Source organism: Armigeres subalbatus, chromosome 1, assembly GCF_024139115.2.
Source record: "Armigeres subalbatus isolate Guangzhou_Male chromosome 1, GZ_Asu_2, whole genome shotgun sequence".
In the NCBI taxonomy this organism is placed as follows: Eukaryota; Metazoa; Arthropoda; class Insecta; order Diptera; family Culicidae; genus Armigeres; species Armigeres subalbatus.
Window position 1 is genome coordinate 83999875 of NC_085139.1, and position 26405 is coordinate 84026279.

The following is a 26405-nucleotide window of genomic DNA, read 5'->3' on the forward strand; positions in this document are numbered from 1 at the left end:
TGACTGGTGTGTACTTTGCTTTAAAAGATGGGCAGAATTTTGCCGCTAAAAACAAAACCACTTGCTTTTCGCGAAATGACAGCAGTGTTCGATTGTATTTGTGAGATGCAACCGGAGTCACTGAGTACTTGGAAAGTGTTTATCATGACAAGTGCATACGGTGGGTAAGATTTTCATTACTCTGTCGTGTTTAGTGACCGTTGCGATTACCTGAGAAGCAACCAGCAGGAAGCCGCAGTATGTATTCTATTTTATCTCGAGATGCATTATATTCAAATTACCAATTGATAAAAACTCGCTAGAGAATAAGAATCAATAATTGTATCTCGATTCGAAGCATTGATAAATGCTACTTTTGAGGTTATTTTCCAACATAACACCAAGACACAATGCTAAACATCCCATTGAATTTCATTGTTGACATTAAATGGATCAATCAATAAGCAAAAACTGCCGCTATGAAATGAACAGATCGCGCCACCGTAGACATATTCTGTCAAACACACATGAATAGAAATATGCGTATACAGTGCCGCCGTTGTTTTGATGCGGTGAGTGCAAAATGAGTTACCTTGATTGATCCATTGGTACACGTAAAAGAATAACCTTATCCAATATTTTGCGCTCGATAATGGCGGCCTTGTGAGCTCCGAAGAGTTCCTTGTTGACATTCAAGATGTAGAAAATATTTACATATTTTGATCAATATAGGCTTTGATTCATTGAAAAATATTGGCACTCATCGGGATTGTTAAAAACAAACATAACGTCAAATATTTTACTCAAGAATTTCATTGCTTAGGTTTCACTCTTCCAACATTTAAATTTTATTATATATATATAGGATATATATACTATAGGAATGTATATACCACATGCTCAGCTCAGAATATTATTTTATTGTGTACTATGCTATGTGGTTTCGGTTTCGACTACTCGTTACTTGTTTTGTATAGGTATTTCAAATGAAGGATTTCACAATTTAGATTCGTTCAATTGAGGGATCTGGTGGTGTAATAAGTTACACAAAAAAGTTGAAATGAACTATCCTATTTGAAAAACTGTTTTTATTTTTCCGTTATGGATAACTGTTTTTAAATGCCTGGCTTCAACTCGAAAACGTAGAATGTAAAAAGTATTTTAGAAGGAATATTGAGGATAATGTTTCTGATTATTCCTTCTATCATATAAAGCTTATAAGCAATTCTTGAATTCCATTGATGAGATCGCATGATGCCTAAAATAAACTATAAAATATGTATTTGAGTTAAAGGAATTTGGATTTGAAAATATGTCAAGCTTTGCGTGTTCTTTGACATCTGTTTATTTACGAATAGTTTTTATGCAATTCAAGGTGCCAACGTTTTCTACCTCTTGAATGTCAAACTGGGAGGCACTCACGCCGCCATTACCGAGCGCAAAATACTGGATATGTTATGGCAAAAAACCATTCGAAAATACTTATACTCTTCATTATGCCACTTAATGAATGATCCCATATCAAAAAGCTAATAACATTCATAAGTTAATGAAAAGTATAAGTTTTCGAATGTATGTGACTAATGCGATGTATAAGTTTTTTCTCATACATGTCATTAAGCGCCTGCTTTGGCAAAAAAGTATTAGAAATATTAATAATAAACAACATTAATTTTGTTTACGTCTATTATTTAGGTTTACATTTATATGATAATTAATTCCAAAATTTGAAAAGCACAACCCTGGCTGTAGTGTACAGCTGCAACCATCACCGACGCAAACTAGTACAGAGACTAAGCACCCGTCGCTAAGTCAGCTTAAACCCCTGGTGGCTCATTACAGAAGACAGCGTTTACTCCGGCAGACACCTACGAATCAGCAAAAACGAGCCAAAGAAAGTTTACCAGAACGCATTCACTGCAGTAGCGAAGAAGATTCCGAGCCCCTCTACTGGCATCAACAGACGTAAGCAAGAAGCTACCGTCAAACGCCCTAAGCTTTCCAAGGAAAACGAACGTTTAAGTGAGCATAAACGAACTGCGCCAACTAAAAGCCCTGCAATGGCGGACATAAAAAGCTTTCAATTAATAACTAAAGAAATGCTTATAGATTACGTTGAAAAGCAGGCCAAGTTCCAGTTAGAATGTAGTGCTATGGAACAAGAAGCTTGCGATGCACTTACGAGATTGACTGATTCACCGAATCCGAGTGCTAAACTGTTAGCAAGTTTTTAATAGTAAATATTATCATACATAGATATTGTGACACACTAGAGTCGGTTTTTACGCGGAGGATATGGGCCGCGTAAATTAAAACAACGTTTAAAAACCGCGTAAATCCCAAAATATGTCTGAATGAACCACGGAAATCCAGAAATTCGAGTGAAAAAAAATCGCATAAAAAACGATTCCTGTAAAAATATTCGCGTAACAAATGACTTCAGTGTACATCGGATATGAAGCGTTGACTCTTCCTTGGTCGAATGGTTCAAGAAAATTGAAAATCCATCGAGAAACGGCTGAGATATTAACGATCAAAGTCTATCATATTTTCGTGACGTTTTTCAATTTTTTGCAATCGTAAAGTGTACCCCAATATAGAAAAGACAGACGTAGTTCTACGTCAAAAATCGTTAAGAAAATTTCGTAGTGATCTTTTGAGGAATTTCCAAAGAAATTTTCAAGATGCAAGTGTTCTTAAAGAGTTAAAAAATCGTTAAAAAAAGAATTTCTGTATCCATCTTCGAAGTAATTTCCTGATAATTTGCCGAAAGAATCCCTGGAAAATATTCCAGAGGAGTTCCTGGTGGAATCTACATAGGAATTCAAGAAATTCAAGTTCTTTTGTGAATTCCTTCGGGAATTTGTTTGGAAATTCCTGAAAGTAATTCCGGCGGATTGCTCAAGGAATTTCTTCAGGAAATTTCGTAGGATTTTCCAAAAGAATTCTTAGACAAATTTTGGAAGAAATTTTCAAAAGAATTCCTAAAGGCATTTAAGAATGTATCTCTAGATTTATTTGCTGAGAATTTTCAGTAATGAATCACTGAAGGAATTACCGGTGGATTGCTTAAAGTAATTTACGATGGAATTCCTGGAAGAATTTTTGAAGGTATGTATGAAAGATCTTCTGGATGACTAATCGAATTACTTCCTGGGGGCATCTTTCCACGAAAAAATATCTGAATTATGTTTCCAACGAACTTTTGGATAAATTCATGAAATATCACCTAAATGAATACTCTAAGAAAATTCTGGAGAAATTTCCGAAGCAACTCCTGAAGTAAATTCCTAAGGAATACTTGAGAATATCCGAAGAAGTATGATGATGGATCGACTGCAATCCCGATATTTTTGGGTTCATATTTTTGGCATAAAGTCTTAATTCCAGATTCAAAATAGGGTTTTGTTTTACTACTATCCGGATTTGCGCCAGCATTTTCGAAGGAAATGCTTCAGATGTCCTTTCCGGAATTCTTGTAAAAGGTTCTAAAGTAATTTTCGGAAGAATTCAATAATTTGTCAATAAAGTTGTGATGTAAAATTAAAGTATCACCTAATTTTACGTCAAAAGTGACGCTCGTATATGTCGCTATCGCAGCACCTAAAATCACATGATTATTTTTAGGTGCGCGGTCTTCAAACAGCAAAAATCACCTGCTAATATTACTTTCCTCTTCCTAACTGACTACATGAACGTGGCCGACGCCGTTATTGATCATTTGAGTATTTGAGTCACTGAAACTTGCACACTAAGGATGCTTGAACAATCCCAGCCAATCATTCAGTTAATACTTTGTGCAATTTCACTGTGTAGCCAGTCAAAGCTAGGCTAAGCCAAAGCCATTTCTCGCCGAATTATTTTGTGGATGAGGATTCTGTGCTACTGGGAAAAACACAACACGTAAGCAAATGTTTCCTCACTAACCATTTACAAAATGTTCTATCGGTGATGAATATTCCATACATTTTTGATGAGGTCAAAATGGCTATTGAATGACAGCTGGATTGATTTTGATGGAATTTTGACTCAAAATACTTGCAAATATAATTTCTTAGGAAAATTCTCCTGAACTTCCTCGGAAAATTTGCCTGAGCTTTCCTTGGAGTTTGCTTGGAAAAACTCTTCAAAATTTCCTCGTCAAAACTGCTTGCAACCTGTCGTGATATTATTCGCTTTTATGTTCAAAAGGTGCTTAAGATTTTTCTCGACAAAGTTATTCGAATTTTTCTCCATAAATTCTTCACTTTCTCGGGAAAAACTCACCCTTGGAATGGGCGATACCGATACGATTTATCGGGAATCGATATTTTCGCTCCGATAAATCGATATTTTGTATCGATTTTCTTATGTTCATTTGACCGTATCGATTTTCGTTGCTGATATCGGATTTCTATTTTTTCAGAGTGAAAATTTAGCACATTAGACACAATCTGGTAAAAACAGCGAATCTTCTTTGTGTTAGTCGACGATCTGAAATGGGAAATCTAAGTCTCCAATTTTTTTTTTGCTCGTGCTTTTAATTTTTTGGGCGTATCAATATATCGGAATATCGATGTTTCACCGCCGATGTTTTTCGACATCGATATTTCGAAAATAAAAACATCGATTCGGCAGTATCGATATTTTTCCAAAAAACGCCCATTCCTAACTCACCCCCATGTGCCACCGTTCTGAATTATTGATTTATCGAAATTTGAAATCCAGTAGCATAAAGCTCTGTCCAGTAAGAATCCGGAATAATTTGTTTTGCAGCGGCACGGAAAGTGACCGCTGCAAGAATTATTTTACAACGGTATGTCTACCTAGGCGCCCGATTTCTGTGGTATAAATTTCATGGTGTTTCGTGCAGCGAGTCAACAATTATTCCAGATGGAAGCCGAGAAAAGAGAAAAAAATCTGCACACCCCCCTTGATGATAATCCTGCTGTCCTACGTCCAAATGGATTTCGGACAGCTTCCTTGCCAAAAAATCTGCATGGCGACGGCACGAGAAGTTGTTCCTGTGAGATAAGGTTTGCTTTTATGGCTCAAAAACCGCGTAGGGTAAAACGACCTATTATGGAGGGGTTAAGCACCGTGTCAAAACAGAATTGATTACAAAAATTCTTCAAAAATTACATGTTGGTCGATTTCCACATTGTAGTAGTTGAATAGGATGCTCGTTAACTATAGTTTCGTAAATATTACGTCAATTGTGCTGTACTTATGTTGTTTTGTTTTTATCACAATAAAAACAAACTACCGCAATAATAGGACGCAGTTGCCTATCGTTGCGATATTTTTTGAAGGTCAGTCCTATTGTTGCGGTATTGCATGTATTATGGGGAGCGATACCGCAACAATAGGACCTTAGCACTACCGCAATAATAGACTCAAAGGATTCAAATTTTTAACGAAAAATGTTGATTTTTCATCATTTTGAACGGAATTTTGTCAAACAAAAGCTGTTCTAGTCGTTAATCCGAAGAGTTTTATCGTACCCACAATTGAACCGTTTGTTTGAGAAACTGCATATGTAACATTTTTGGCCAAAATGAGATTTTTATATATTCTGAATCCTCTTCCAAAAATACATATTCTGGCGAAAAATACGAAAAAAAAATTTTGTGTTCAGGAGTGTATGAAATTTTTTTCGTTTGTTTGAGAAACTACATATGTCCACGTACTTTGAAGAGCAATTATGGAGTACTGCTTTCAGTTTTTGCACTGGAAGTGCCCCAGGGTGTTGAGTTTTGCCAAAAACTATTGATCTGCATCGAAGAAATCGAAAGGTTCGGTGCCAATTTGTTCAAAAACAGTTTTTTGTTGTTTTCTCGAAATTGTGTAAAATGGACTTATGCAGTTTCTCAAACAAATGATTCAGTTGTTTTCGATGGTATTATATCCAGAATGGGCTACTTTAACACTATCGCAGCATAAGGGCATACCACAACGATAGGACGTTTTACCCTAATAAGTTTCATGAAAGCCCATGAAGGTCCCGTGAAGTTTTGGCCAGATTTGACGAGTTACCACTACAGCCGGTAAGTCATCCAGTTGTACTGCGATAATAACGTAGATTTCAACAATAAAAACATAATCCAGCAAACTGCCCGCAGTTCTGGCCCATCGAGGCATTTTGGGCGATAATGAAGCGGAAGCTTAAGAAAAGTGGATAAACAGCTTGGGACGCAACTCAGATGACCAAAATATGGAACAAATGTGCCAAGGGAGTTGTCTCCGGAGGTGTGCAGGGTCCCCATTCCGATTCCACCAGTTGTCGATTGGGCTCATCCCGGCACCCCCCCATCGCCACTGCCCTACATATTGATTTTTATTGTTTGATGTCCGATGTTTGATGATAGTTTCGTTGTTCCATTTGGTGTTGGCGAGTGTCTTTGGTATCTTATATTACCGAATTTGCGCAATGTTAATGTTGCGGATGACGGACCTCAACTTACTTGGAGTTGGCGATTAGCCAACCAACGAGGACGACTAGTTTTTTAAGTCGTTCTACATGGCAATAAGCCACTCGACAAGGAGTGATGGATTTCTGGAATGGCCACCCGCACCATTTACCGACTTTAATCCGAAGAATACCTCTTCGCCTTAGGCAGAGATCCTTATCTAGATCTCGTGCATCCTTCGGGAAACAGTGTAAGGATGTTGCACTAGCTTCGTCGTTGGCTAGTGCTTTCTGGATGTTGCTGGGATTGAAACTCCTAAGACATTTTTTTATCGGGAAAATTTTCGAATTTTTCAGGGAATTTACATGATCATTTTTTCATGGAATTGCTTCGGGAGATTCTTAGAGAAATTCTTCGAAATTTTATCAGGAAAATATTCAGAACTTCATTCAGAAATGTTGTCAAACTTCTTTGGGAATTTTTTTTTGGGAAATTCTTGGAAATTTTCACCGAAAATTTTTCGGCATTTCCACAGAAAATTATTCGAAATAATCTGGGAAGTCCGCCAATAAATCCTCACGTGAACCTATTTGAAATAAAAACGATAAATTCTTTGAAAAGTCCTCAAATAAATTATCAGAACTTTCTAGAAATTTTCTCATTTTTCCGTATTTCCTTTTTTTTTGTTTCAGAATTCCCTCGGAATTTTATCAGGAAATTATTCGGAGTTGCTTGAGGAAATGTTTTGGAAATTTCCTCGGCAAAATTCTTTGGAAATTTTTCGGAATATTCTTGAAATTTTTCGGCATTTTCTACGGGAAATTTATCAAAATTTCCTTGAGAAGCTTTCGGAATATCCTCCAAAAAATGTATTCGGAATTTCTACGGGAAAAAATCAGTATTTTTTCGAAAAATGCTTTGGATTATCCTTAGGTAAATTATCCAAAATGTCTTCAAGAAATTCTTTGGATTTTGACAATTTTCGGAATTAATTCGGGAATTTTGTGTTGGAATTTGTTCATCAAATTATTTTCGCCGAAATTCCCTTAACATTTCCTTTCTTTGGGTTTCGTTTGGGTTCCGAGGAAAAATTCTTCGGATTTTGTTCAACAAAGTTTCTCAGAATTTCAACGTAAAGTTTTTCAGGGCTTCTTAGACAATACACGGAATTTCTTCGGCAAAGTTATTCTGAATTTCCTCGGCAAAGCTGACCGGAATTTTCTTGGGTGGAATCATTCGAAATGTCTTCCGGAAATGGTTAACTTTTTTTTACGACAGAATTTTTTCGAATTTCCTTTGCAAAGTTCTTCAGAATGTCTTTGGGAAACGCTTACTCGAAACATTTACTCGAGATTTTTTTTGAAACTTCTTCGGGAAATTCTTCAGGAAATTTTTTCGAATTTCTTCGTCAAATTCTTCTCTTCGGAGTTTTTTGGAATGTCTTTGGCAAATTATTTGGAATTGTTATGTGATTTTTTTTAAATTTTCCTCGACCTTATTCTTCGGCAAATCCTTTCCTTCGGAAGTTCATTGGCTTTTTTTTTCAGAATTTCCTCGACAAAATTCCTTGGAATTTCTTTTGGAAATTCTTCAAAAATTTCTTGGTCTTCACTCGGGTAACTATTACGTTTTCTTGGAAAAGAACATAAAATTGAATTGCATTTGGGTGCAAATCTTCAATTTTTTATTTGTCCTTAGAATTTGTTGGAAATTCTAAGAGATGAGAGACAGAAACCAAAAGATGTGAAATTTTCTATTCTACGGTAACGTCTACGCTAGGGATGGGCAAAACGGATCACTTCGTTGAACGAATCAGATCTGGCTCATTCAGTCTAATGATCTTCATATGGATCGGATCTTTGGTTAAAAACTTAAGGAGAATGCAAAATGGTGAAACGGTTTTCATTCTGAACCCACTTTTGACCCGTACAGACAATAATTTCATCCCTCGCTTGCTCAGAAACATATATAATATCCATATAGAACATAGAAAATCATATTAATGCGGTATTTAATATTCATTCTAAAAGTATCATGAAGCCATCAGGATTGACATTAGTAACACCCTTTTAATAAATTATGGGCATGACTAATGGGGCTCAAATTCGATGAGGGGCATTTACGTTCATTTTAGCACACGACACTTTTTGCGAGCTTTTGAGATAGTTATCCGCTTATCTATTATCTTAATAATGGCCAACATAGTATCGATTCCTCGTTTCCACTAAGGAATAAAATTATTCTCTAAGAACATTTTATTTTTCTTTCGAATCAACAGTACCAAGAAATGTTGCTTTAAGCCAAAGTTGGGCCTGGATTTTTTCAACTCAATATTCTTAGTAATGGCAAGTTTAATTTTTGGGTCCAGACCGCGATGTTATCGGGTGGGTAACATTCCCGATTACTTGGTTACGGATACACTCCATTGCATTATGGCCGAGGATACAAATTTACGCGGAAAGATGCGTTTTACACCAAACTATAATTTAAAAAAAAGTTCTACAAAGTTGTTCTTAATAGTACGGATTTCATCATGATGCTATCAAAGAAAAGGGTTTGCGTAATACTGACACGCAAATACTACAAAGTTGTAGCGCTGCTCTTGGCCGATTTAGTGCAATTTTACTTTTATCTACTTGGATTAGGGTGTCCCTCAATAAAACAGTATTTTTATCTATTTCTTTTGTTTTCGATTTTTCGGAGAAATCGTCTTTGTGTGACTTTTAGAGGTAAAAAAGCAGCTTTTGGTGTGTAAATATGCTTAATATCTTTTGCCGATCAAATGTTATAGTCGTTTTTCTGTCAAAAATACGTTTTTCAAAAGTGGATATCTCCAATATATCCCAAAAAATGTTTACACAACATTGAGCAACTCATATTCTTCATTATTTATCTTTTAAAAAAAATTAATCTAGTTTTACCAATTTAACTAATGGCATGTTGGCTCAAATAAATGGATATAACTTGGTGACGGAAAAAGATACAGACGATATTCTTATAGTAAAATACGCGTCTTGAAAGCCCCAAAACTCTTCAGAAGGTGATATTCGTGAAAATAAAAAATTAGAATCAGAAATATTGGGCACTAGACTAAAAATTGTGCCCCATCCCAGGACGTTGCGGACTTAAGGAAGGATATATCAATCCTCTAAGCTAAGTAATTCACAACGATTCAACAGTCATCATTTGTAATGTAAACGGAGCATTTGGTAGGAGATGTCCCCGTTCTATGGCTTGAATATGAAAAACATGTAATCTGCCGTAATCTGATAAAGTGACGTAAGCGCCAAATTACAAGATGCACGTTTTCCATTTTTCTGTTAAAGAGCTCGATGAGTACTACTCGTTAAAACGTCATTGATTACGTCAGTGAAGAACGGAATTGATTTTTGCAAAATGTTTTAACAACGCCTGGCCTGGCCGCTTGAATGTTTGAACTACATTTATGATGTGCTTCAAACATGAATAATGACAAATAAAATGATAGAACCGAGCGGCAGTGTTAGTAGGATCGTAGAAACAAATTAAATTTAAAAAATACCTTAAATCTTTCAGTCTGTTATCAAAATAGTTCCCTTGTTTCATTTATAGAGCACGCGCCTCACCGCCTACTGCTGCTACTAACATATTGATCGTTATGACTCGGCATGTAAACGATGACTCTGCGTTAAATTGTGCATCTTACACAAGCGATCTTATCGATCGCCGTCTGCTGCATGTAACTAACCATCTTCAACGCCGAATAAATACGTGCCTCCGGTGCATTTAGAATTAGTAATTTTCGACACTTGACTCGGAGAGGGCCTTTTCGAACATGGAGCTGATAACGCTGGTCTTAGCCAGTTTCGTCTGTCTTTCCGGAATCGTTTACTACTTCCTGAGACGTGAACAGCAACAATGGTCACGGTTGGGTGTTCCTACTGCGAAGAACCCACACCTGATTTATGGAAACATTCGAGGAATATTCCAGAAAGAGCACAGCTGCAAAGTTCTCCAACGGTTGTATTGGGAGTTCAAGGGCCGTGGGCTTAAGATGGGTGGAATCATGAACTTCTTCCAGCCGGCGGTTCTGGTGGTTGATCCGGAGATCAGCAAAAGTATTCTGGTTAAAGATTTCCACAAATTCCACGATCGTGGAGTTTTCGTGGATTCGGCAGGAGATCCTCTGAGTGCTAATTTGTTCAGTCTGCAAGGTTCTGAATGGAAGGCGATGCGTACGAAGATGTCGCCGACGTTTACGTCGGGTAAAATGAAATACATGTTCGGATCAGTGATGAAGGTGGCAGATGAGTTGAAGGAGTATGTAGCGGAGAATTGTGCGAAGGAGAATATCGAGCTGAAAAATATTCTGCAGCGGTTCACAATGGACGTGATTGGTAATGTGGCATTTGGAGTGGAGTGTAACTCGATCAAAAATCCAAGCTCCGAGTTTCGGCTGATGGGTCTTAAAGCAAATGAGTTTGACGGGATAACGTTCTTTAAATTATTCATCGGAGGCACCTACAAAAACTTTGCCAAGAAGATCAAACTGAAGCTCATTAAGGAAGACGTACAAAACTTCTTCATGAATTTAGTCCATAGTACAATCCAATACAGAGAAAAAAACGGTGTGCGGAGGAACGATTTCATGGACCTATTGATAAGGATCAAGAATGATGGCAAGCTCAGCAATGAAGCCAATTCCGGCGGAAATGGAATTACCGTAAGCGAAATTGCGGCACAATGCTTCATATTTTTCACGGCCGGATTTGAGACTTCCTCGACAACTATGAACTTTTGCCTCTACGAATTGGCCAGAAATCCAAAAATTCAGGATCGTCTTCGACGAGAAATTGAAGAGTCGATTGCGAAGGACGGCGGAGAGTTGAAGTACGAAACCTTACTCGGAATGTCTTATTTGGATCGCGTCGTTAACGGTACGTTCACAAAATGTCTACTTTACGCTATCAATAAATATAAAATTTTCCATTTAACAGAAACCCTCCGGAAGTACTCCGCAGTGGACAACCTCTTCCGGATGTCCAACTCCCCGTACACACCAGAAGGTTGCGATTTCACCATTCCCGCAGGCACTATGTTCCAGATCCCCGTCCATTCGATGCACCACGACCCGGACCATTTCCCGAACCCGCAACGCTTTGATCCGGATCGGTTCCTCCCGGAAGCGGTACGATCGCGGCATCCCTTTGCCTATCTTCCGTTCGGAGAAGGACCTCGCATTTGCGTTGGAATGCGGTTCGGGCAGATGCAGACGAAGATTGGTTTGGTTACATTGCTGCGGAGCTTCCGGTTCGCTCCCATGAGCGAAACTCCAGATCGTTTAGAGTTTGACGAAAAGGTGTTCGTGCTGACGCCCAAGACAGGAGTATATTTGAAAATTGAACCGATCGGAAATGTGATTCCAATCGAACGCGTGCCGAAGGATTGACGAGTTTCATTATCAGCTGATTTGAGCTTGTTAGGCCACGACAGATGTGCGGACGTTTGCAAGTTAGGCTGTTTGCATTTCATATCATTATTGCCATGCATCGTCGCTCGGAATGTTTATTATTGACTGCAGTTTAGCATTACGGTAGATTACGTTGCTGGCAATTATAGACATGCGTGAAATTGATGAACTGTTGTGACAATAAATAACGAAACGGAAATGTTACCGATTACCCACAAAATCATGACTGAGCCATGTAGAAAGGGGATGAAGCAAATATGGGACTGCTGTAACTACTAACACCAGTGAGGGTATTTGTGGTTGAATAACACTTCTATGCTGTGTTCGACGGCTAAATTGTTGACTTAATGTTTATGGGGAACAGATAGATATTTGCCCTGTATTTCCTTAAGCACGGTCATTTGCAAATCTAAAAGGGTATCGCAAATAGAAGTGCGCTGTAGCATCTAACCGTGCCAATACAATGTTTATCTTCTTTCTTTTCATATATAAAAATGAGTTTGCATTTACTTTGAGGCAATATAGCTCACGAACGTGTTGGCCGATTTGTACAGTTTTGTCACTAATCGATTCGTCTCGGGATCTGCTGTTTCCTCTCCCAACTCCGGGAAGAATTCCCCTACGATTTCTTGGAAGAGTCCCCCTCCGAATTTTCCTCTTAATTCCTTCCGAATTCCCGAATAAAATCTCTACCGGAGAAAATGTCCAACGAATTTCCGGAGGTGTGCTCCCTGGAATTCCCGAAGGAATCTTCGAATTTTTGAAGGAAATTTCTTCCGAATTCCCGGAAAATACCTCTCCGGATTCTTGGAGTAATCCCTTTCTGAATTCAGTTCCAAATTTACGGAGGATTTTCACTCCGAATTCCCGGAGGAATTCTCCTCTGAATACCCAGAAGTATTCCCTTCCGAATTCGCACCAAACTTCTCTTCGAATTTCCAAAGAAATTATCCGAACTCAATGAGGAATTACCCCCATTTAAATTCCCGAACAGATTCCACTTCGAACTCTTGTATAGAACTCTTCGAACTCCCGGAAAATGCTCGAAAAAAATGCCTTCCGACTTCCTGGAGAAACTCCTGAAGAGTTTGCTCTTCCAGGAAATCCTTTGGAGACTTCTGAAATTCCCGGAGTTCGTTTAGGAAATTCATCAGGAAATTACTTTGAAAATACCTGTGAAAGAAAATTTATAGGAATTCCTGAAAAAAAATCTGTACAAAATCCTGCCGGACTTCGTTTGTGGAATATCATAAGGAATTTCTGATAGTTTAAGAATTTCTGATAGACTTCATGAAGAAATATTTAATCCGGAAGGAACTTCCCACGAGAATTCCTCCGGAAGGAACTTCCTACGAGAATTACTCCGGAAGTTCCTCCCTACAAGAATTACTCTGGAAGGAACTCCCTACGAGAATTCCTTCGGAAGGAACTCCCTACACACTTAATTTTTTTTACCGGGATCTCAGCAAAATGGTCAATTTTTACCGACATTCGCACAGCCGTGCCCCAGCAATCATGTTTTTTGCCGAGATTTCTGTCAAAATTGCTGAAAATCAGCAAATATTTTGCCTAAAATCAGCTAACAAACATCATTTCTGCTGAAAAATCAGTTTTTTATTTTGCTGGCGCACGGCTGTGCGGATTTTTGCCGAGCTGCAGAAATCAAAACTAAGTGTGTACGAGAATTCCTCCGGAAGGAACTCCCTAAGAGAATTCCTCCGGAAGGAACTCCCTACGAGAATTCCTCCGGAAGGAACTCCCTACAAGAATTCCTCCGGAAGGAACTCCCTACGAGAATTCCTCTGGAAGGAACTCCCTACGAGAATTCCTCCGGAAGGAACTCCCTACGAGAATTCCTCCGGAAGGAACTCCCTACGAGAATTCCTCCAGAAGGAACTCCCTACGAGAATTCCTCCGGAAGGAACTCCCTACGAGAATTCCTCCGGAAGGAACTCCCTACGAGAATTCCTCCGGAAGGAACTCCCTACGGGAATTCCTCCGGAAGGAATTCCCTACGCGAATTCCTCCGGAAGGAACTCCCTACGAGAATTCCTCCGGAAGGAACTCCCTACGAGAATTCCTCCGGAAGGAACTCCCTACGAGAATTCCTCCGGAAGGAACTCCCTACGAGAATTCCTCCGGAAGGAACTCCCTACGAGAATTTCTCCGGAAGGAACTCCTTACTAGAATTCCTCCAGAAGGAACTCCCTACGAGAATTACTCCGGAAGGAACTCCCTACGAGAATTCCTCCGGAAGGAACTTCCAACGAGAACTCATCTGGAAGGAACTCCCTACGAGAACTCCTCCGGAAGCTCCTCCGGAAGTTCCTCCGGGAATTCCTCCAGAAGTTCCTCCGGAAGTTCCCCCGGGAATTCCTCCGGAAGTTCCTCCGCGAATTCCTCCGGAAGTTCCTCCGGGAATTCCTCCGGAAGGAACTCCCTACGAGAATTCCTCCGGAAGAACTCCCTACGAGAATTCCTCCGGAAGGAACTCCCTACGAGAATTCCTCCGGAAGGAACTCCCTACGAGAATTCCTCCGGAAGGAACTCCCTACGAGAATTCCTCCGGAAGGAACTCCCTACGAGAATTCCTCCGGAAGGAACTCCCTACGAGAATTCCTCCGGAAGGAACTCCCTACGAGAATTCCTCCGGAAGGAACTTCCAACGAGAACTCATCTGGAAGGAACTCCCTACGAGAACTCCTCCGGAAGCTCCTCCGGAAGTTCCTCCGGGAATTCCTCCGGAAGTTCCTCCGGGAATTCCTCCGGAAGTTCCTCCGGGAATTCCTCCGGAAGTTCCTCCGAGAATTCCTCCGAAAGTTCCTCCGGGAATTCCCCCGGAAGTTTCTCCGGGAATTCCTCCGGAAGTTCCTCCGGAAGTTCCTCCGGAAGTTCCTCCGGGAATTCCTCCGGAAGTTCCTCCGGGAATTCCTCCGGAAGCTCCTCCGGGAATTCCTCCGGAAGTTCCTCCGGGAATTCCTCCGGAAGTTCCTCCGGGAATTCCTCCGGAAGTTCCTCCGGGAATTCCTCCGGAAGTTCCTCCGGGAATTCCTCCGGAAGTTCCTCCGGGAATTCCTCCGGAAGTTCCTCCGGGAATTCCTCCGGAAGTTCCTCCGAATTCCTCCGGAAGTTCCTCCGGGAATTCCTCCGAAGTTCCTCCGAATTCCTCCGGAAGTTCCTCGGGAATTCCTCCGAAGTTCCTCCGGGAATTCCTCCGGAAGTTCCTCCGGGAATTCCTCCGGAAGTTCCTCCGGGAATTCCTCCGAAGTTCCTCAGGAATTCCTCCGAAGTTCCTCCAATTCCTCCGGAAGTTCCTCCGGGAATTCCTCCGAAGTTCCTCCGGGAATTCCTCCGGAAGTTCCTCCGAATTCCTCCGGAAGTTCCTCCGGGAATTCCTCCGGAAGTTCCTCCGGGAATTCCTCCGGAAGTTCCTCCAGGAATTCCTCCGGAAGTTCCTCCGGGAATTCCTCCGGAAGTTCCTCCGGGAATTCCTCCGGAAGTTCCTCCGGGAATTCCTCCGGAAGTTCCTCCGGAATTCCTCCGGAAGTTCCTCCGAATTCCTCCAGGAAGTTCCTCCGGGAATTCCTCCGGAAGTTCCTCAGGAACTCCTCCGGAAGTTCCTCCGAATTCCTCCGAAGTTCCTCCAGGAATTCCTCCGGAAGTTCCTCCGGAATTCCTCCGGAAGTTCCTCCAGAATTCCTCCGGAAGTTCCTCCGGGAATTCCTCCGGAAGTTCCTCCGGGAATTCCTCCGGAAGTTCCTCCGGGAATTCCTCCGAAGTTCCTCTGGAATTCCTCCGGAAGTTCCTCCTAACTCCTCCGGAAGTTCCTCCGAATTCCTCCGGAAGTTCCTCCGGGAATTCCTCCGAAGTTCCTCCGGAATTCCTCCGGAAGTTCCTCCGGGAATTCCTCCGGAAGTTCCTCCGAATTCCTCCGGAAGTTCCTCCGGGAATTCCTCCGGAAGTTCCTCCGGGAATTCCTCCGGAAGTTCCTCCAATTCCTCCGGAAGTTCCTCCGAATTCCTCCGGAAGTTCCTCCGAATTCCTCCGGAAGTTCCTCCAGGAATTCCTCCGGAAGTTCCTCCGGGAATTCCTCCGGAAGTTCCTCCGAATTCCTCCGGAAGTTCCTCAGGAATTCCTCCGGAAGTTCCTCCGAATTCCTCCGGAAGTTCCTCCGGGAATTCCTCCGGAAGTTCCTCCGAATTCCTCCGGAAGTTCCTCCGGGAATTCCTCCGGAAGTTCCTCCGAATTCCTCCGGAAGTTCCTCCGGAATTCCTCCGGAAGTTCCTCCGGAAGTTCCTCCGGGAATTCCTCCGGAAGTTCCTCCGAATTCCTCCGAAGTTCCTCCGGGAATTCCTCCGGAAGTTCCTCCGAATTCCTCCGGAAGTTCCTCCGGAATTCCTCCGGAAGTTCCTCCGGGAATTCCTCCGAAGTTCCTCCGGAATTCCTCCGGAAGTTCCTCCAGGAATTCCTCCGGAAGTTCCTCCGGGAATTCCTCCGGAAGTTCCTCCGGAATTCCTCCGGAAGTTCCTCCGGGAATTCCTCCGGAAGTTCCTCAGGAATTCCTCCGGAAGTTCCTCCGGGAATTCCTCCGGAAGTTCCTCCAGGAATTCCTCCGGAAGTTCCTCCAAATTCCTCCGGAAGTTCCTCCGAATTCCTCCGGAAGTTCCTCCGGGAATTCCTCCGGAAGTTCCTCAGGAATTCCTCCGAAGTTCCTCCGGGAATTCCTCCGGAAGTTCCTCCGAATTCCTCCGGAAGTTCCTCCAAATTCCTCCGGAAGTTCCTCAGGAATTCCTCCGGAAGTTCCTCCGAATTCCTCCGGAAGTTCCTCCGGGAATTCCTCCGGAAGTTCCTCCAGAATTCCTCCGGAAGTTCCTCCTGAATTCCTCCGGAAGTTCCTCCAAATTCCTCCGAAGTTCCTCCGGGAATTCCTCCGGAAGTTCCTCCGAATTCCTCCGAAGTTCCTCCGGGAATTCCTCCGGAAGTTCCTCCGAATTCCTCCGGAAGTTCCTCCGGGAATTCCTCCGAAGTTCCTCCGAATTCCTCCGAAGTTCCTCCGGGAATTCCTCCGGAAGTTCCTCCGGGAATTCCTCCGGAAGTTCCTCCAATTCCTCCGGAAGTTCCTCCGGGAATTCCTCCGGAAGTTCCTCGGGAATTCCTCCGGAAGTTCCTCCGGGAATTCCTCCGGAAGTTCCTCCAATTCCTCCGGAAGTTCCTCCGAATTCCTCCGGAAGTTCCTCCAGAATTCCTCCGGAAATTCCTCCGGAATTCCTTCGGAAGTTCCTCCGAATTCCTCCGGAAGTTCCTCCAGAATTCCTCCGAAGTTTCTCCGGGAATTCCTCCGGAAGTTCCTCCGGGAATTCCTCCGGAAGTTCCTCCGGGAATTCCTCCGGAAGTTCCTCCGGGAATTCCTCCGGAAGTTCCTCCGGGAATTCCTCCGGAAGTTCCTCCGAATTCCTCCGGAAGTTCCTCCGAATTCCTCCGGAAGTTCCTCCGGGAATTCCTCCGGAAGTTCCTCCGGGAATTCCTCCGGAAGTTCCTCCGAATTCCTCCGGAAGTTCCTCCGGGAATTCCTCCGAAGTTCCTCCAGAATTCCTCCGAAGTTCCTCCAAATTCCTCCGGAAGTTCCTCCGGGAATTCCTCCGGAAGTTCCTCCGGGAATTCCTCCGGAAGTTCCTCCGGGAATTCCTCCAGAAGTTCCTCCGGGAATTCCTCAGGAAGTTCCTCCGGGAATTCTTCCGGAAGTTCCTCTGGGAATTCCTCCGGAAGTTTCTCCGGGAATTCCTCCGGAAGTTCCTCCGGAAGTTCCTCCGGGAATTCCTCCGGAAATTCCTCCGGGAATTCCTCCGGAATTAATAAAATTCATGAAAATACTTGACAAAAAAACAAATCTCACAATTATTGTATGAAACCTTGGCTTTTACAATTCTGTAAGGCTCTTATACAAAAATTTTAAGCTTTTTATAGACATTGCTTAAATATAATACGAAGTTGTGAGATTTAAATACATTGGTTGCACTAAAAACTTCCGAAATTTTAAATGTCAAAATTTTATTCAGCTTCCGTAAGGTTCTTATAAAAAACTGTATTAAAAACTTCCATCAGATGGTTGGGTGTTCGAAAATTCCTCTCGAAATTCATTTGAAAATTCCTTCATGTTGGTTATGAACTTCCTTAAAGAATTGCCTCAGAAACTCTTCCAAGAATCCTTTCGAAAATTTCTTCAGAAATTCCATTCAGAAATTCCTCTCAAAATACCATCACAAATTATATCAGGAGTTTTTTCGGAAGTTGCTTCGTAAATTTCATCAAAAATTGATTTAAAATTCTTCCAAGAATTCCATCATAATTGTCAGAGATATTCCTTTGAAAATTTCTCCATTCTTTCAAAAAAATCTTAAAAAAATCCCTTGAGGAATTCCTCTCGATTTTCTTAACAGAATTCCTTGAGAAAATCCTCCACGGAGCTCTAAAATTCTTCCAGGGATTTCTTCGAAAATTTCATAAAAAATTTCATCACAATTTCATCTGTATGGTGCTCATTTGTTTCCTCAGGAATTGTAAAGGATATTCCGCATAGTTTTTTTTTTTCGGAAGTTTCTCAAGGTGTTCTTAAAATCCTTCAAAAGTTCTTTTGAAAACTCTTCCAATGTTTTTTCTTTATTTTCAAAATCCACAAATTCTTCTAAGATTTTCTACAGAAATTCATTCGAAAATTGCTCCATGGATTTTTTTTCCAAAATTACTCCAGGAATTCGCTTGAAATTTCCTGTAATAATTTCATACAAAATTCTTCCAGAAGTTTTTTGGAAGTTTTTCAAACAATTCGTTATGATATTTCTCGAAAAAAAATCTTCTGGAAATTCTTTTAAAAATTGTGACCTTCCAGTGCCAATTTTCAGTTGCATTCCACACGGTTAAACCATCTTTCCATCCAGAAGCTCTTAATTGAAAATTGAAACCAACGAAATTAGGGCACACGAAAACGTGATTGGTGAAAATTAATTTTCAATTACAATTACCGTCACCAATTGGTCGATTGGTGATTTTAAATTCGTGAACCCGTGGCCGCAGGGCCAGCTGATTTTCACGGGTCCCCAGCATCCCCGGCGATGCACTGTGACTGACGTTTAATTATGATTAATTTCAATAATTGACCGGGCGCGATTGTGGCTGATTTTTATTTATGTACCACCAACGGCGCCCGATTGATGTTAGGGTGCGAAATGAAAGGAAATAGCTGTCAATATTGGCGTGTCCATGAAAGGAATACCTCGACCATTGTGGGCATTGTGCATAGGAAAACTGTTCCGATGAGTAAACCAGATGAGTCGTGGCAAACAGACACACACACGCTTGTTGCCAGCCTGACCCAGGAAACGCCATGAAGCTTAGTGCGAAAATGGACAAGTTTGGATTCGGCATTTGGCTGACTGATTTAGTATGCATTACGGGAATGGGTTGTTTGGCTGGGTGTTAATTTGTACGGGGAGTGGGATATCAACTCATCAGGATTGGTAAACTCAGTAACAAACTGCTTGCTCATTGTGTGAACAAGTTTCAATTTTCCGTTTTGTTTACCGTACCCTTCTTCGGAAACAAAGGGATACGATGCGACTATGCTTGACAAATAGAAGTCTGTATGCATTCTAGTTATGCACACAGCGTAGTGGTTCCGAGTGGTAATGCGAGAGATGATAATATCAACAGTTCTACAGAATGCTCGGTCTACCAAAAACTAATCAATTGGTTATAGAAGAGAATTTCTTGTAACTCTAATGAAAAGCACTAGAAAATCATTCTTAAACAATAGGCAAGCAACCAGCAGAGTCAAATTTCACGCCGAAATACTTGGGTCGTTATCTCTCGCCCCCGTATGGCTCAATTGCTCTTGAGTACCTTAATACTCGGAACTTCCGTCTTGCCCCACTCCAATCGACATTATCATACAAACAATAATCCATTTTTGAACCACGGTGCCTTCGATCCATGCCTTTGTATTTGTTTCAAAACTGTAATTAATTATTCAACCGATACCGTACTCCATCATCATCACCATCATGGTGCTCGTTATGTCATCAACATGAATATCTATTAACTTGGTCCAACCCGAATCGCACTCCCCCGCCCCGGGGCATCATGGGGTGGTGATTGTTGGGTTGCTTTGCGTTTTCCGATTGGATTGGGCTCCCGGGGGCATTTAGAGGGTTTGCTTTCAAAGTCATCGACGGCAGAGCGGTGATGATGGAGTCGATTGTGTATTTAGGATGATGTTGGAAATTTTCCGGTGAATAAATGTGTATTTATATTGGAATTTGATCGGCTGTCGTCACACATGTCAGTCGAGTCACATGACATTAGAATGATGTTTGCTATCGGCGATGGTGACTGACGAGCGGGTTGGGCGGGTGGTTGATTACGAATAATTAGCTGAACAAAAGTGTTGACCGGGAGCAAACTGACCAATTGCAGTTTGACGCATGTCAGTGACCGTAATGTAGGAAAACATATTGCATTTGATTCTGGAGTCCATCCGGACATGCCGTCATCTAATCTGGTTAGGGACGATTCAAATATGACGTCCACTACTTTTTGAGTTTTCAAGACCCCCCCTCCCCCCTCTGTCACGCTTTTTTGTATACCTAGTATATGCAGTGTCACAAAATCTTAGACCCCCTCCCCCCCCCCCCCTAAAACCTGTGACATCATTGTTGAACGACCCCTTATATGAAGAAGAACTACTAAATATATACTAAAGGGTCTGAGAATAATACACCCAACCGGCGATTGTTAGATTTTCTAACAATTCTGTATAAAAATCTACTAAAACCTGTATAAGGATTGGGCATATGCGAAATTGTTAGATTTTTATACAAAAAATGTGAGAAAAGCTTACAAAATTGTTATGTTAGATTCTTATACAATATTTGTACAAGAATATAGAAATTTCGCATATGCCCAGTTCTTATACAGGTTTTGGTAGATTCTTATACAGAATTGAACATTGAACACTTCTTTTTCTATCTTTTAGAAAAAATGGACCAAAATGTTTTGTTACAGAAAATTTGAATGCGGAGATTGGGCAGAGATGAGCCAACCTTGGGCTGAAAGATTAAAGATTAAAAAAAAAGAATGCGGAGATTTCTGCAGTTTGTTGTCGAGAAATAACGAGAGCTGATTTGGAGTCCTATGTTCAAAGTTATGCAAAGGTTATGATGATGATGCAGGTTTGCAGTAAGCAGGGTCTGCAGAAAATGCTCTTAATAGATAACAAACAACGATAAAAGAAAGGCAAAAACTGTTCCGAATCATAACAAGCCATGATAACAAATTTATCAAACTTGTATACAAGTGCAAAAAAAAAACGAATCGGATAAGGCAGCCCCCACAAAGAAGTGATGATTTTCGTTTTTTAGCTCATTTTGTGTTGAAGACCGCACAGCTGTGTGAACAAGTTGAAATGCACCATCAGAACCAGTGCTGCCCGCGTTTGGAGCTCTAAATTTATCATGGGGTATAGGCCTCCGAATCAGTGCTTTATGATGTTCCAGCTATACAGGAGTTGGTTGGTTGGTTGAAAAAATGAGGAAACGATGTTAGTGAAGTCGGGGATGAACCCCATCCCCTCCTGCTGACCTTTATGAGATTATGGTTGAGGAGCAGAGGACTCACAACTCTGGGAAGATCAGAGAGGCTCGTGAGTGGGTCTTACACCCGAGTTAAGTAGCCCTCCATCTTTAAGGAAACAGATGAGGGCTGATAAGTTAGGGGTATTGTCAACCAAGGCATCTCGAATGTTCGTCGGGATTCCATAATTGGTTCGAAGAATTTCAAACTTTGTCACATGGCCATCTGAGTCTTGCACCTTGCAAATTTCACAAACAGTTTGGAACGGCCTTTCGCCGAAATTATGCGAAGAACGAGTGTGACCAATATGGAGGCGGGAGATGATTTGCTGATTCTTTCAGGGTGCCGTTGATCCTTTGACCTTCCGTGGCTGCGTGGTCTTGGGAGTTGTTCATCGATTCTTCAAGTGCAGGCTGACGTTCTGTTTGACCCAGGCTTCAATGTCAGGCGGAGGAACCGAGGTCATGAAATACCGGCCTTTGTGACCAATCCCAGTTAAAAATTTCACACTGGTTTTCCCTGGTACCCCACAGTGATCCAGGGGAAAGCTGTCGACTGTTATTTGCTAGCGAGAATGGCGTGATTCCGTGGGTGTTTCGGGTGGTCGCTTTGCAGCTTAGCGATGGCACTAACGAAATCATTTAGGACTAGGACCGGCTTGTCGGAGAAAGTGGTGGTGACAATAATCAGGTGGTTAGTTCTGTTTTATGCAGTTGGAAAGTAAACCAATCAATGCGATAAGAAAGTAAATTAATCAGTGCGCGATCAAACGTGTTTTTGTATCGAACCCAAAAGTTTCAAGATCCGGCTGATAAGTTATGTTTTGTACGCTCGGAAAGTAACATTAAAAAAATCAGATCATGAGTAAAAACCGACTAAATTCATGCCAACTTGATGCTCTCTACTGCGGCCTATCCGATGATGCTTTCTAGATCATTGAAATTTGGCGTTCGTTGATTCAATGTTTAAAGATCTTCATCGCTCACCAATTGGAGACAACTGAGCGAGGCAAATCACTTGGTGGTAGCCTAACAATGAGTGTTGTTACCACACGCTGTTATTTTCAAACATTAGAAAAATTAAATTCGCCATTAGAATGGAACTCTGATACAATGCATGGGAGGATTTGGTACTTTCTCTCCTCCATCCCAGCAACTTGAAAGCAAAGTGAATAAACCAGAACACCTGATGTGTTTTGGTTTTATTCTAGTAGAGAAGCGTAACATAAAAGCTCCAGCTAAAAGTGTGCGCCATTTTATATGCATAAAGGCTTTTTCTGAAAAGCTCAGATACTTAGCGGCAACAGTCTTGAAAGCCTTCTAATAATACTCCAAAGCCTCCTTTCAAGAGGCTCGGAAGCCTCCTTTCAAGAGGCTCGGGAAGCCTCCTTTCAAGAGGCTCGGGAAGCCTCCTTTCAAGAGGCTCGGGAAGCCTCCTTTCAAGAGGCTCGGGAAGCCTCCTTTCAAGAGGCTCGGGAAGCCTCCTTTCAAGAGGCTCAGGAAGCCTCCTTTCAAGAGGCTCAGGAAGCCTTCTTTCAAGAGGCTCAGGAAGCCTCCTTTCAAGAGGCTCAGGAAGCCTCCTTTCAAGAGGCTCAGGAAGCCTCCTTTCAAGAGGCTCAGGAAGCCTCCTTCAAGAGGCTCAGGCCTCCTTCCAAGAGGCCTCGGAAGCCTCCTTCCAAGAGGCTCAGGAAGCCTCCTTCCAAGAGGCTCAGAAGCCTCCTTCCAAGAGGCTCAGAAGCCTCCTTCCAAGAGGCTCGGAGGCCTCCTTCCAAGAGGCGCCTTTCAAGAGGCTCGGAAGCCTCCTTTCAAGAGGCTCGGAAGCCTCCTTTCAAGAGGCTCGGAAGCCTCCTCTCAAGAGACTCGGAAGCCTCCTTTCAAGAGGCTCGGAAGCCTCCTTTCAAGAGGCTCGGAAGCCTCCTTTCAAGAGGCTGTGAAACCTCCTTTCAAAAATCTTTGATGCCTTCCTTTAAGGGTCTCAGCAGCCTTTTTTTAAGAAGCCAAACTTAATTTGAATTGGAAAGTTGCACGGAATAACGAAAATACCAAACAACTTTTTGGATAGAAACCATGTATATAATGGAGAGCAGGGCCAGACTTTGCCGGAAGGGGGTCCGGGGCCACGGCTCTTCGAACCTCCTCAAAATCAGCCTCTGATGGAGAGCCATATGTCCCGTTGGTTTTCTGGTCCGTTTTCATATATCTGGTGCGTTACGCTAATTTTCATTACGGCGGTAAAAATAAGAGGTACCTCAATGAATGCAAAAGTTCGAAGGGGTACCTCTCAAGAAAAAGGTTGAGAGGAAAACTGCGGTAGAGGAAAGGTTTGCTATCCCATCTGAACCAAAGAACTCTCGTTGCTTCTGGCAAGAGCGAAGGAAACCACGGCGAACGAAAAGGTCGGTTTATTGGAGAACCTAGCGGAACCTAGCGACATTCGAAAGCTCTGCAGCGTTAGTGCTGGGTAGTCACTTACCAATACGAAAAATATTCCCCGAGTGCATTGGCTACCTCCGGCGGATAGTAAATAGTACAGTCATGTGAAGATGGGTGAAGATCCACGCATGACCCTCAGCGCCCTGACTTTCCTCCAGAATTCGGCGGTGGATTGATGGCGGTGATTGATGGAGTCGAGGAAGTTCTCCCACTGCTTCCTTTTGACGTTTTGGATGACTTTCCTTCTGCTCTTAACCGCACAAGCGTGTTTCGTCCGACCAGTAACAGGTCTGAGGAATGGTTGGAGCAGTGTCGAGGACGATCTTGGATAAGTTGTACAACGCGTATCGAATGCTTCTATCAAAGGACTCCCAGTGACGCCATCGCGGCCTTGTGGAGATGGTAGAGAGAGAGGTATTGGTAGTGACCTTAATTAGGAATTGGTTGCTCCCATAGATGTCGGAAACAACTTCTCACTTCAATACTGAAAGGAGGGACCAGCTGATGGTAGTCGCGTCAATACAATGGCGGTGGCGGGACGAACATTTAAAAAAATGGGTAAGCCTCCCCAAGTCGGGTGGTGGGCAAACGGGAGAAGGGGTTCCACCAATGTAACGATGTCACTTACCTACTTTTTGATGTCGAGAAGCGTTCCACAGGGGAGTTAAACATTTACAATGTCAATACGTCGGACACGGAATTCAACGACTGATATTTCTGCCTATCTGCAAACCCACTTGTATTTGCCTCCGAGGGTCGATCGATCCATGGAGACTGGTGTCAATAGTTCCAGGTAGAGCAAATTGATATTTCGTTGAAAACAAAGATTGACCTCCAGTGTGTCTTGAGTGATCAAGCCTGGGTGACTAGGCCTGAAGCTGAAGGGCTGACAAAAGGAGCTGGATTGGATTTGGTGAAATGCTAGCAGTGATAGGACTTATCCCTCGGGTTCAAGTGCCCGAGGAGCCTAAGACGCTGGATATTTTGGGACTCACAACCCGGTTTGATTTCCCCGGGGTACCCAGAAAGCTATCGAAGAGACTCACCTACAGGAATAGAGGGCACGGGATGCTCAAGAAAGCTCATTGTACTCACAGCGTTTGTACTCACTGTTGCTTGCCCGTGGATTGCGCCCCTCGTCGTTCGTCGGAGAAGAAAAAAGCGTTTCTATAACACCAGACAGGGATTGCTTTATTTAATGAGATGAGCGTATTACTTATACGTTCTCACAAAAAATAGGCTCGCTTTCAAATCCACTTCTATACAACATCTTCATGCCTGCCGTATCCTAACGGAACTATCTAATCTGTACTTGTACCTCTTATTCTATAATAACATGTACGTGTAAGTTTGAAAGATGATATTAGCATTTCCATATAATTGTAAAAAAGAATTGCTTGCTTCCCACGGAGTCCTCCGAAAAAACGGCGTCTCAGCATTTTGAGATTTCTATATTGCTGGCTGGGCTATAATACGTCCATCTTTCGGCACCGGGGGTGTTTCTTAGTCCATGGGAGACACGCCCACACTGGTAGATGACCCAAGACGAAAATCAGCTGTCAAAAATAAGTTTTAAGAGATAGAGCCTTGATTTCTTCAGCAAAATTGTTCAAAATTAACTGCCCCATCCAGGGAAAATATTGCACAGGTCAGGTTACGGACACCACGATGATCTAAAGCATCCAAACTATCCTTGAGTTGTAATTTTTATGTTCTTAGGAATCAGCAGCAAACTTTACCATATTCTTCTTAAATAATTTTAAATAATTGAAATTGAAACGCTTAATGATAAAATCCTGCGGTTGCCCAGCGGTATAACAGATCTTTTTCAATATTAATGATACTCCAAACCGTCCTTGAATTCAAATCTTAATATTCAAATCGATCAACAAGAAGATCTACGATGTCTCAACTACTTTTATTAGTTGGAACAGCTCCATGGGATTTCGTTACACCATTACATACCAGCTACAGAATTCATTTGACACTTGACTCATCACTCTGTTGGTGTTGTAGACTTCCAATATCTGAACTCAAGAATGGTTTGGTGTACCTTAGATATTAAGAGAATGTTGATTTTTTCTCTATACTGATGTAATAATGTCCCATAGGGCTTCACCAACTAACACACTAGCTTTTGTTTGAGGCTAAACTGTATGCAGCGGAAACAACTTTTCAAGCAATTAGTTAAAAAACCTCGGTACCCGTCCCTAGGCTGAACTGACTGCTGGAAAAATCGAGTTAGGGGTTTAAATACGTACTAACTCTTCTTGAACTGGCGAACAATGGTAGTGAGAGGAACACACGGAAGTTCTTATTACTGAACAAATTCTCTTGCTTGAAATGGTCTTGTAGACAGAGCTAAATCCCGGGTTTGTAGCTTTACTGGTGATATTCTAGAAGCAAAACAAGGATGTGGCTAGGGCTCCGATGCATGGCCAAAAACAGTATTACTGTTATGTTTTCTCAAGACAGGATTGATTTCCTATTGATTAGGGGCGCGCCTTCAATGGGATTGCTCTCTGTGAAGGG

At 42.0% G+C, this 26405-nt stretch overlaps 2 protein-coding genes across 8 annotated transcripts in view; one reads left to right on the top strand and one right to left on the bottom strand.

The window, feature by feature from the left end:
• Window positions 1-26405, bottom strand: part of LOC134227655 (uncharacterized protein DDB_G0283357-like) — a 695055-nt gene that overhangs the window by 6590 nt on the left and 662060 nt on the right. The window lies entirely within an intron of this gene.
• LOC134217107 (probable cytochrome P450 6a14) lies at window positions 10167-12037 on the top strand. The gene is made up of 2 exons (XM_062695915.1): window positions 10167-11284; window positions 11345-12037. Exons 1-2 carry the CDS (start codon window positions 10183-10185, stop codon window positions 11794-11796), a joined length of 1554 nt encoding a protein of 517 aa, XP_062551899.1. The 5' UTR covers window positions 10167-10182; the 3' UTR covers window positions 11797-12037.

Bases quoted from the DNA above. Each gene is read 5' to 3' on its own strand.
- LOC134217107 (XM_062695915.1), top strand. From the start codon at position 10,183: ATGGAGCTGATAACGCTGGTCTTAGCCAGTTTCGTCTGTCTTTCCGGA. The intron at 11,285-11,344 runs GTACGTTCACAA...TCCATTTAACAG, and splicing joins TTTGGATCGCGTCGTTAACG to AAACCCTCCGGAAGTACTCC.